Genomic DNA, 13,146 nt, shown 5'->3' with positions numbered 1-13,146 from the left:
TCAGTTACTTCCTTCTTGGTGCTCCTGTCTTGGCTAGTTGATGCTGCTATTGCATTAAATACCAGTTTAATTAGTTACAGCAAGAATACACCAGCCTGGAGTGATAATGAATTAAGCCATGACCAATCCAGGGTAGATCAGCAACAGATCTATAACCAGTCATCCCTAGAGATAATTACCACACCTCTTGCATGAAATCTGCCTTAGGAGCTTACAGATTCCTTATTCTTAATTGTATCTTTCTGAGAATTCTGTTCTGGTTTCAGCACCTAATACATGCTCTCCACCTTCTTTTTATCTTAAATATCATCCTTTCATCTGAAAATGTTTTCCAGATGTGATCACCATGAAACTATATGATCTTTCTTTCACACTATTACACAGCAAATATATACAGCTTATATTCATCAAACTTATTGCAGCATTTGATGATGAATAAATAACACAGATATACTTCAACTTAAAGCACATGCAAGTTGATGTGAGAAGGCGATCAATACTGTAAATATTGATATTATAGACATAGACTCGTAAATAAATGTGTGTATGTGACAAAGAAATAAAGTAATTTAGAATTCATATTCTAAATGTCATATGTTAACTTACCTGTATAATGAATAGTGATCTGTTTCTGATTGTTTCAGGAATCTTTTCAGTGTGTTCATGTCCTTAATTGTCTGAAAAAAAGTTAACATTCTATGAAGTAGGTTGTACACCTGAATTTTAGGACAGACATGCTTATTATAAAAGCTTAAATAATATTTGGTGACAAAATTAGCATAACTGTCTTTTACTGGAGACTTACTACTATTCCTTCGCTTCTTGCTTTATAATTTGGTAAAATCCGACACCTGAAGATATCCACTTTATACTTTAAAACAACTAACAGTCAAAGATTTAGAAATTTCCAAAATAATATAGATAAGAGACATTTTATAATACAGTTTCAATACTACTGCTGTTGTATTTGTGGGATAGATAGTGGTATAAATGGTCCCAGAATAAGAGTGTGAACTCTCCAGCATAAAAAATATTAATGACAAGTTTTTTGTTTGCAAAGATAATTTTAGTGTGAGACTTTGGTAACAAATCAGGAAGGAAGACATGTGACAGTAACAAAGGAGTACAGAACTGATCAATACATGTAGTCACAGGAGGCTTGAATTAGTGAAGAAAGCATCAGGAGAATATCATTCATACTAGATTTTACAGAGAAGCAATATTTTTTTCTCCGCAATGCCAGGTTGGTATGTATCAAAAAATCATAGTCACATATATCTTTCCATATCCATCTTGTATAGTCTCTCTTTTGCAGGTCATGGAATAGGGCAAATGAGATATAAAAACAGTGAAAAAGGAATGGCCTACTTATTAAGGTGACTGCAGAGATGGCACAAATAAAGTGAACTGAATGAGTAGTGGCACGTTATTATACTCATTTACACAGCAACAATCAAAATGTGTACATGTCATATACAGAAGATACATATTAGAGATATTACTCAAAATTAACTTCCTGGAACAAACTTCATGCAGCAACTCACTGAAATAATTTGCCTGTGATATCCCACAACATGTCTGTAATAATAATTGCTACTATATAGTCTTCTCAGCATTTGCAGGCAGTATTACACAGTCGGACATCTGACATTTGGAGAGAGGGGGGGTATATATATATATGTATATATATATATAAATACAAAGATGAGGTGACTTACCGAACAAAAACGCTGGCAGGTCGATAGACACACAAACAAACACAAACATACACACAAAATTCAAGCTTTCGCAACAAATTGTTGCCTCATCAGGAAAGAGGGAAGGAGAGGGGAAGACGAAAGGAAGTGGGTTTTAAAGGAGAGGGTAAGGAGTCATTCCAATCCCGGGAGCGGAAAGACTTACCTTAGGGGGAAAAAAGGACAGGTATACACTCGCACACACGCACATATCCATCCACACATACAGACACAAGCAGACATATGTCTGCTTGTGTCTGTATGTGTGGATGGATATGTGCGTGTGTGCGAGTGTATACCTGTCCTTTTTTCCCCCTAAGGTAAGTCTTTCCGCTCCCGGGATTGGAATGACTCCTTACCCTCTCCTTTAAAACCCACTTCCTTTCGTCTTCCCCTCTCCTTCCCTCTTTCCTGATGAGGCAACAATTTGTTGCGAAAGCTTGAATTTTGTGTGTATGTTTGTGTTTGTTTGTGTGTCTATCGACCTGCCAGCGTTTTTGTTCGGTAAGTCACCTCATCTTTGTATTTATATATAATTTTTCCCACGTGGAATGTTTCCTTCCATTATATTGATATGTATGTATGTATATATATATATATATATATATATATATATATATATATATATATATATATATATGATATTTTGCCCAATTTACTGATTTGGTCATACATCTACTAAAAATGTACGTACATCTTCCCTGCGAGATGGTAGCGTATCATCCAGTAGTTAAATATTGGTGATTTTCAGGCACATCATCCTGCATTTCTGCTAGCACATATTGCAAGAACAAGGGGTACAAAGACATATCAGTCTTCTCAGCTAGCCAGTATGAGCAAAGAAAATACTTATCATTTGTAACTGCCTGGGCTTTGATCATCACACAGTGTTAGGAAGACTGGCCATGTACACTTCTACTCATCAAAAATTATACCTAAAAAGTGTACATTCCACCTTGGAAAAAAGTTGCCTTACCTGTTTGTAATACTCAAAGGAGGAAAAAGGGTGACTATATGTTTTCATGTCAGCAATCATGGACAAGTTCATTCAGCATACTTAATTAGGAATCAATATCTGCACAATGGTTTAGCAATAAGGGTAGGAAATCATTCCTTGAAGAATCTGATGAACTGATGGCTTGATCATTCCCATCTACCTCAATATTTGGTGCACAGATGTTGGGGCTTCATTATCTGTTATATCAACAATGAAATCCTTAATGTCAAGAGAGGAAACAAGTTAATAAAACATTCTCGGGTTTCAAGCTGCATCAAGTGGTTTACTGCCCATGAGTTATTGGCAGAGATCTCCTCTGCCATTGTCATCCACTTGACAATGGCAGAGGAGATCTCTGCTGAAAGTTTGTGGGCAGTAAACCACTTGACGCAGCTTGAAACTCGAAAATGTTTTATTAACAGATATCGCCGCAAAAGCATCCATTCGTACAGGAGATAGGTTGATTACATTTTCTTTCAATATGCATGTGATAAACCTAATCAGAATCCTTTATACAAGAAGCCAGGCAAGGAACATTTTAGTGTCAAGATGCTGAGGCATTGGGTGTTGTGATGCTGTAGCTGTATTTCTACCACAAGACCCAAAGGCCATGTTCACATAATAATATTTGCTGAAATATGTATCCATAGCAAATACATGACATTCCTTGGGGCTGTATTGATGGTGGTCCTGTGGCTATGGCTCTTGAGCTTTGATCTTTGTTACACTGATAATTACCAGTGTTGGTGGGTTTTTCCCTTTTCACCAAATGTCAGTACTCTTGACCACCTTTCTGTCAGTCTAGGTGACCGTGACATTGATTATTTCTTCTTCCTCATTACACAAATAAGATTGTTAAAAACTGTTAATGCTAATCTCAACTTTATTAGAGATCCCTGTACTGTTTCTTTTCCAGGTGTTTATTGTGAGATATTTTGTATGTGTTTCATCATCTGTTCATTCACTCATTCAACAATAGTGTTCTCTCAATCCAGTCAAAAAGGGCAGCCTTCAGGTGGGTGTGAACATGCTTAGCTATAGATTAACAGGCAGAAGCAATTGCTATGAGCAACTTTTATAAGAATTGTTGTTGTTGATGCAGCTCTCCATGCTACTCTATCCTATGCAAGCTTTTTCATCTCCCAGTACCTACTGCAACCTACATCCTTCTGAATCTGTTTAGTGTATTCATCTCTTGGTCTCCCTCTACGATTTTTACCCTCCACGCTGCCCTCCAATACTAAATTGGTGATCCCTTGATGCCTCAGAACATGTCCTACCAACCGATCCCTTCTTCTGGTCAAGTTGTGCCACAAACTTCTCTTCTCCCCAATCCTATTCAATACTTCCTCATTAGTTATGTGATCTACCCATCTAATCTTCAGCATTCTTCTGTAGCACCACATTTCGAAAGCTTCTATTCTCTTCTTGTCCAAACTATTTATCGTCCATGTTTCACTTCCATACATGGCTACACTCCATACAAATACTTTCAGAAATGCCTTCCTGACACTTAAATCAATACTGGATGTTAACAAATTTCTCTTCTTCAGAAACGCTTTCCTTGGCATTGCCAGCCTACATTTTATATCCTCTCTACTTCGACCACCATCAGTTATTTTGCTCCCCAAATAGCAACACCCCTTTACTACTTTAAGTGCCTCATTTCCTAATCTAATTCCCTCAGCATCACCCGACTTAATTAGACTACATTCCATTATCCTTGTTTTGCTTTTGTTGATGTTCATCTTATATCCTCCTTTCAAGACACTGTCCATTCCATTCAACTGCTCTTCCAAGTCCTTTGCTGTCTCTGACAGAATTACAATGTCATCGGCGAACCTCAAAGTTTTTATTTCTTCTCCATGAATTTTAATACCTACTCTGAATTTTTCTTTTGTTTCCTTTACTGCTTGCTCAATATACAGATTGAACATCGGGGAGAGGCTACGACCCTGTCTTACTCCCTTCCCAACCACTGCTTCCCTTTCACGTCCCTCGACTCTTATAACTGCCACCTGGTTTCTGTACAAATTGTAAATAGCCTCCTAGGCAAGGCAAATTTATAAGAATACTAACAATAAATTATGACTAGCACTAATTTTCTCAACTGATAATTATGGTAAGTGCTTCTAGATTATCTTATGTATGCATGTTAGGAGAAAATCAGTTACTTTAAAAACAGCCACTGCACCTCCTCCATACTACTCAGCTGCTGTTATCATCCAATACTTAAACAAATTTTACCCAGACTGCAATTAGGTGTTTATATACTGACAAAATCAGGATCTGTCTGATAAATTATTGGAGACATGTAGAATTTACATTCCTGAGTTCAGATATTCAGATATACACTAAGGTGACAAAAGTCAGAGGACAGTGATATGCACAAATATACATGGCAGTAGTATTGCATACACAAGGTATAAAAGGGCAACACTTTGACGGAGCTGTCATTTGTACTCAGGTGATTCACATCAAAAGGTTTCCAACATGATGATGGCCACATGACAGGAACATGATGATGGCCACATGACAGGAATTAACAGACTTTTATTGCAGAATGATAGTTGGAGCATTCCATTTTGGACATCATTAGGGAATTCAATATTCTGAGATCCACCGTGTCAACAATGTGCCAAGAATACCAAATCAGCCATTACCTCTAACCATGGACAAGGCAGTAGCCGAAGGCTCTCTCTTAATGACCAAGAACAGAGGTGTTGGTGTAGAGTTGTCAGTGCTAACAGACAAGCAACACTGCATGAAATAACTCCAGAAATCATTGTGGAACATACAACGAACATATCAGTCAGGACAGTGTGGAAAAATTTGGTGTTAATGGGCTATGGCAGCTTATGACCAATGTGAGTGACTTTGCTAACAGAATGACATCATCTTCAGTGCCTCTCCTGTGCTCATGATCATATCAGTTGGACCCTAGGCAACTGGAAAATCATGGCCTGGCCAGACAAGTCCCAATTCCAGTTAGTAAGAGCTAATGGTAGGTTCTGAGTATGGCACGGACCCCACAAAGCCATCGATCCAAATTGTCAATAAGGCACTGTGCAAACTGGTGGTTGCTCCACAATGGTGTGGGCTGTGTTTAAATGAACCTATCACTGACTGAAGACGGTTATATCCGGCTACTTGGAGACTGTTTTGCAGCCATTCATGGGCTTCATGTTCACAAACAATGATGTCATGTCACCAGGACATAATTGTTAGTGAGCAGCTGAATAACAGTCTAGACAATTTGAGTGAATTATCTGGCCACTTGGACCACCTGACATGAATGCTATAGAACATTTATGGGACATAATCGAGAGGTCAGTTTGGCCGCAACATCTTGCACCAGCAACATTTTCCCAATTATTGAGGCAACATTGTTCAATATTGCTGTAGGAAACTTCTAACGACTTGTTAAGTCCATGTCACATTGAGTTGCTGCAAATGTGCTGAGCAAAAGGAGGTGCCCCATGACTGTTGTCACCTCAGTGTGCTGTATATTTTGGGTGAAAGTTGTATTCTTTTACTTTGTGTTTAAATATTTAGGCATTTTCAATTTCCTATCTTATGTACACTGGTATCCTGCCACAAACTTTTGCACCAGAATATAAAAAGTCATTCTGAACCCTAGAGAAGGATGGTTAGTCTATAGGGAATTATTTCTACTTCTAGTATTGTGCTTGTGAATTGCTGAGTTCATTTACATTCTATGGTTATTAACCACATCTGCTATTAGAGACTATATATACTAGTAAGCTCCCTGAAGAGATTTCGAGACATTTTTAGCCATCAACTTTACAAGTATTGTTACTGAAAACATCCATAGAATAGAAAGTTTTTTATGCCATATGCTGCAGGACAGAATTCAGTGAAGGTCCGCTAGCAAACTTGTCTCGAGGTCTACACAGTGAGAGATTCCTGGGCGCAAAGCGGGCAGAACTGAGCTTTTGGCTTATGTATCCACGACAGTTTACTATCAATCTGGACACCCAGGAACTTCACACATGGTGCATCATGCAGTGTACACCCATTAATCTGAACTTCTGGTAGTGTTACTTAACAGCTAAAAATTTACCCCATAATTTACTGGAAGTCACTAGTCACAGACACATGTGTTAAAATACTCATGAATCTTAAAGAAACATGGCACCTGTCTTGACGAAACAGTTTGTGCGTTTACATTTTTCAACAAAATAATTTGCGTATTGACACCTGAAACCCACCCACTCACTGAGTTTATGAATTTATTGTGATCTAGTGTCTGTCATAATATGAATTTTTTCCAAACAGCTTTGGGTATTTAATGTAATAAACATACGTGCACGTTCTTCACAACCAAAACACCACTTGGATTACACACAATTTGACTTTCACATGTCGGGATTATGGAAAACAGTTGCATATAAAAACTTTTTTGTGTAATGGTGTTATGAAAGAAGTGTTGTGTTAATGGCTCAAAGTATAACTGTAAAGTTTTTCCCTTCTGAATAACATTACAAAGTTGACAAAATATTGGAGAAGTAAGGGTGACCATGTCGAAAAATGTGGTTTTTGTATCTGAAAACACTGAGAAATAGTGTTTATACACAATATGTCTCTCTATTGCACATCATGATACAATGTAACATTATTACATGTACATGTATTTCAGATTATGTTTTTTTTCAACTTAACACTAATTATTGAGTGGTGGAGCTAAGAATAATAACTGATTTACAGAACAAAATATGTCAACAGAAATGTCATAAGATCAGGAAACAGCATATCATCGTGTAAACAAATGTTGTTTTTCTAGTTTTCAGCATTGATTGGAGCACTTTCATTTGTGTAAAATGGGGGGAAAAATTAGAGATTGTAGTTAGTAAAACTATATGGTGTGGCTAGAAAGTCCCTAATCGCCTGAACTAAATGCATGTAACGGTGTAAAATAGTGACAATAATGGAAATTCCTTGATGGAACAATACATAAAATAAAGGCAACCACTCACCTTTAGTCAATTGATGTGTGGCACACAGACAAAGCATACACACACACACACACACACACACACACACACACACACACACACACACACACTACTGCAGTTGAAGAATCCAGATACACTACTATACAGAGAAGTCATTTTTTAACACATTTACCAAAAAATCTCAAAAAGTACTTGACTGATTTACTTCAGACTTTTACACAATACTCTAATGAACATTTGGACAGATGTAGGCTGTATGTTTTTTTAAATACATATGAAATATAAAATACGAAATGTGAATACTAAGGGGGAAACATTGTTAGCAGAAGTCTCAAAAAGTTCTTGACCAACTTACTTCAATTGTCTTATATGATACTCTAATGAACATTAGGACAGATATAGGCAATATGAATGCTCATCAGTTATGTATACAAAGCAGGATGTATGTGAGTATGTCTGGGATCTCCTCCCAAGCCCCTGGACAGATTTCAACCAAATTTGGTACATATATCAAATTTGGCTCAGAAGCAGCAGGTCTACAAGTAACAGCATTGTGTAGTTTATAACCTCCTAGCTTCAACAGAAGTGGATATTTAGCCAAAAACGTTTTTTTCTTCCAGGCTCTAGCATATAGGCTGTCCTGCACGACATATATGATTGTGAGAACAGTACTGGCCTGCCCAATCAATCTGCTTTGCAGAGCAGCCAATATGTTGAGAGCAAGAAATAGTTTTCCAGGTTCCGACATATTGGCAGCCGATCAGGGCAGGTGTTTTACGTTGGCCAGAGAGAGGATGTGAGGGAAATGGCCAAAGAGAAATAGATGTGGACAGACTGAGGGAGAAGAGGTGGACACAGAGAGGGGGAAGTGGAGGTGTGCCGGCCAGGGTGGCCGAGCGGTTCTAGGCGTTACAGTCTGGAATCGCGCGACTGCTACAGTCGCAGGTTCGAATTCTGCCTCGAGCATGGATATGTGTGATGTCCTTAGGCTAGTTAGGTTTAAGTAGTTCTAAGTTCTAGGTGACTGATGACCTCAGCAGTTCAGTCCCATAGTGCTCAGAGCCATTTGTGGAGGTGCGTCCAATATAGGTGTTGATGCATATGGATGTGAATCACAGGGAAAAGGCTGATTTAGCATATGAACAAACTGAACAGTAGTCTCTGGATTCTCTGTGAATAACAAAACAATACTTCTTTGGCGTTTGGCTTGGTGAGAGTGCAGTGTCCATCACAGTGTAGTAGAATGTTCTTGGCCTGGTTGTAACTGATGTCCTGCGAGATTGGAAGCTTAATGATGAAGACAGTGGTGACATCCTGTGACATGGTGCAGATGCTGCACTCAATTACAGCTAGCAGTTTGGACACAGTGGGTGAGATGGTCCTTGGACTGTGAATGTGAGCAGATGTCAATCAGGTGAGTCAGGAATGCTCAGCAATGGGAGCTCCAAACTGAGGAACTGTAGTGAGTGGGCCATAGCGTTACTACAGATGAGCTGCACTTATTGAAGAGAGCTCCATGCTGAAGAACAATGGAGCTGCCCTGATGTGCAATTTCCGTAGTTCAGCTGCACTGCAGCCTTTACAGCAGGTTCATGGATGGGTGCTGGGACCAGCACTGGGAGTAGTGAGGTAGTGCCAGAACTGGCAGCACCACCTGTGACAAAACTTGCGATCCCAAGACGAGTGGCAACCTCTGATGGCAACCTCTGGAGACTCGGAGTAAAACAGTCCTGCAGATTTACATTTGGATTGGATTGTTTCCTTCTGATTGTTAGAGTCTGTGTAATGAAGAGGCAAGGATTGCAGGTCACTTCTGCTACCTGTCTGAAGGGAAGTTGAACTATAAGTGCTAGCCATATGGTACCACAGTGGTTACACAGATTATTAGAATGCATTTGCATGGGCTTATGGATGTGGGAGAGGAGGGAATAGAACACATGATGTGTGAAGAGGCTAGTGGGATACTGAGAGGCAGGAGCAGGAAAGGCAGATGACTCAGCACCTGCACAACAAGATGAAAGGAGTTGATAAGACAGTTAACATTTGAACCTCTCATCCTCATCACCAAAACAGCTAAAGTGCTCCTCTTGTGAATTGCAACATAACTGTCATATGACTGCTCGGGGAAGAGAATAAAGCCTGTGTGTTGACCAGTTCATTATTCGCCTTTCTGTGTTTGGTAAGGGACAATGGCAGATACCAGTGATTTCACTTTGGAGGAACACTTAGTGAAAAATGAGTGGGTCCATAAATGAAAGCATAATAATAATAATAATAATAATAATAATAATAATAACACTGCTTAACTTTGGTAATCTGGCAAGAACTGCTGTATCCAATGTAGTAAGGCCATTAGCAAGACACAGGTGACAGATGGGTTTTGAGAATGGTTTAGTAAGGAGCCACATTTTCAGACATTGATCGCGTGGGAGAAGATAGCTTTTGGCCTGGAGAAACGGTTTGTCTTCTCCACAATGACAACTTCAGCATCAGCAAATTTTATTATGTGGTCTGTCTCACACAGTGCACACTCACCATGGCTGATTTTGCCACCTGTCTCAACCTACAATATCATTTATCCTGGTGTTGATGGATTGTACAGGCATTCCAACAATGACTTATTCTCATGTACAAGTCATGTGGTATATTCCCAACACTGAAAGTGAGTTCCTTTTGTCCTTTGTTGATCTGAGACACTCTTTGATTTTCTCAGTTGGTTTGTAAATAGTATTTACATCACGTTTGCACAATGTATGATCAATTCTGTCCATCACCCTGGGAATGTAAGGCAGAAAGCCCCTACACCACATTTCTTCTTCCAATGTGTCACTTTACTAAAAGTTATATTTCATGATATTTCTTATGCAACTGATGGAGTACCCTTTGCTCCTCAGAACGTATTCCAGGTGTTTCATCTTGTGTATGAGGCACTGTGGCTGACACATTCATCTTGTGTGCACTATGAGAACATTAATGATCCCTCTTTTCTAGCTTCAGTGATGATTTGACAGTTTATGCACACATCAGTCAGCGTGTATCAGTTTTCAATACATACTGTTTCCAAAGTTTGTAGTGTTTTGAGAATTTCTGTGTAAATTCTAGAACCACTTGGCCTTCTGCCATCTTGAACACACAATATTTTAAATATAAGTGTGAGAGAGCCTATTTACTGCTCATCACCTGTCTGTGTGTGCAGGTTTGAAGTTTATCGTGAGACGACTATAGATGTGGCGGTCGAACAGCACCTACAAGTGTTTGCCAGTCATGCCATGGAAGCAATAATGAAAGAACAAGGAGTGTTTATGCATTCTGTGCTGTATTATAACTTTGACGATTGTAGTGAAAAAAAAAAAAAAAGAACAGTTGAAGTATTGTTAATTAATGCTTGTTTTGGACTTGGAAAGGAAAAGACATGTATTGAGATTCATAGTGAGAAGAGGAATGGTTATTAAACCAACTCTCTTATAAATGTTATTTAGTTGGTTTCTGGTAGTCATATACCTACGTTCTGCAGACAATTCTGTTTGGTTTTGAGTCAAATACATCGTTAATCGATGAGTATGGTGACACTAAAATCTGTATATGTGATCATCAGATTACAAAGATAAGAAAATATTATTTTTTTGCCAAACACATCACAAACTGTTAGAACTTGGCGACCTTTGAAGGTCACAGAAGAAAACAGGAATTTTGAGACGAAAACAAGATAAGAAGATGATATGTGTGGCCTTAGCAACTGAGTATAACAAGACGAGAGTACCATTGCGAGAAACTGGACTACGCCTAAAAAATCACATGAAGAAAATTAGTAAATGCAACAAAAGGGAAGACGTAAGAAAGTCATAATGTTAAAAGAAAGGAGATAAGATCTCAACGTATTAGACTAAGAAGAGATACGCCGAGAACAATTCGATTAAGAAGATCTGATGTGGGGAGTAGACAGCTCTCACATGCATCGCGAGGACGCAGATGCAGAAAACAACATCCAGCCTAAACTCTATGCTGGATGAGCATAAAACAGTACTTTATTGTTTGAGTGTAAAGTTGGATAAACTGTTGAGTGAAGTGTACTCATGTAGTTGTTATACTTATTATACTTAGAGTGAATTTTTAAATGGTTACTAGATTGAAAGTGCATAGGAATACAAATAACGTGAAACAACGTACCAGACTCATACAATTATAGTTGGTGGTGACTTTAATTTACCATTGATATGTCGGCGAAAATATGTGTTTAATTCCGGAGGTAAGCATACATCATCATCCAAAATTAAGCTAAATGTATTCTCTGAAAATTATTTCGAGCAGTTAGTTCATGAGCCCACGCGAATAGTAAATGGTTGTGAAAACACGCTTGACCTCTTAGCAACAAATAATCCTGAATTAATAACGAGCATCACAATGGATTCAGGGATTAGTGAACACAGGGTTGTTGTAGTGAGATTGAATATTGTAACCCCCAAATCCTCCAAAAATAAAGGAAAAATATATTAATTCAAAAAACCAGATAAAAAATTCACTTGACGCCTTCCTGAGAGACAATCTCCACTCCTTCCAAATTAGTTATGTAAGTGTATACCAGATGTGGCTTGAATTCAGAGAAATAATATTGGCAGCAACTGAGAGATTTATACCAAATAACTTAACAAACGATGGAGCTGATCATCCTTGGTACACAAAATGGGTCAGAACACTGTTGCAGAAACAACGAAACAAACATGCCAAATTTAAACAGACGCAAAATCCCCAAGACTGGCGATCTTTTACAGAAGCTCGAAATTTAGCGTAGACTTCAATGCGAGATGCTTATACAGTTTCCACAATGAAACTTTGTCCAAAACCTGGCAGAAAATCCAAAGAGATTCTGATTGTATGTGAAAAATGTTAGCGGCAAGAAACAATCAAGGCCTTCTCTGTGCAATACCAATGGAGGTACTATCGAAGACAGTGCTGCCAAAGCAGAGTTACTAAACACAGCCTTCCGAAATGCATTCAAAAAGAAGACGAAGTAAATATACCAGAATTCAAATCAAGAACAGCTGCCAACAGGAGTAACATAGAATTAAATATCCTCAGAGTAGTGAAGCAATTTAAATCACTTAATAAAAGCAAGTCTTCTGGTCCAGACGGTATACCAATTAGGTTCCTTTCGGAGTATGCTGAAGCATTAGCTCCATACTTGACAATCATATACAACCATTTGCTCGATGAAAGATTTGTACCCAATGACTGGAAAGATGCACAGATCACACCAATATTCAAGAAAGGTAGCAGGAGTAATCCACTTAATTACAACATTGATATGCAGCAGGGTTCTGGAACATATATTGTGTTCGAACATTATGAAAACAGTCTATTGACACACAGTCAACATGGGTTTAGAAAACATTATACTTGTGAAACACAACTAGCTCTTTATTTGCATGTGTTGAGTGCT

The 13,146-nt window shown here is 38.4% G+C and overlaps 1 protein-coding gene across 1 annotated transcript in view; it reads right to left on the bottom strand.

The window, feature by feature from the left end:
- Positions 1-13,146, bottom strand: part of LOC124802501 (protein Njmu-R1-like) — an 85,916-nt gene that overhangs the window by 6,552 nt on the left and 66,218 nt on the right. Inside the window, exon 7 of the mRNA XM_047263320.1 lies at positions 607-677. Coding sequence (XP_047119276.1) covers positions 607-677 — 71 coding nt within the window. The remainder of the gene's footprint in view (positions 1-606; positions 678-13,146) is intronic.

The sequence above is a fragment of the Schistocerca piceifrons genome, chromosome 6 (genome assembly GCF_021461385.2).
Source record: "Schistocerca piceifrons isolate TAMUIC-IGC-003096 chromosome 6, iqSchPice1.1, whole genome shotgun sequence".
Classification (NCBI taxonomy): domain Eukaryota; kingdom Metazoa; phylum Arthropoda; class Insecta; order Orthoptera; family Acrididae; genus Schistocerca; species Schistocerca piceifrons.
Note: the sequence above shows the minus strand (reverse complement) of the source record. Positions and strands in the feature narration are given on the sequence as shown.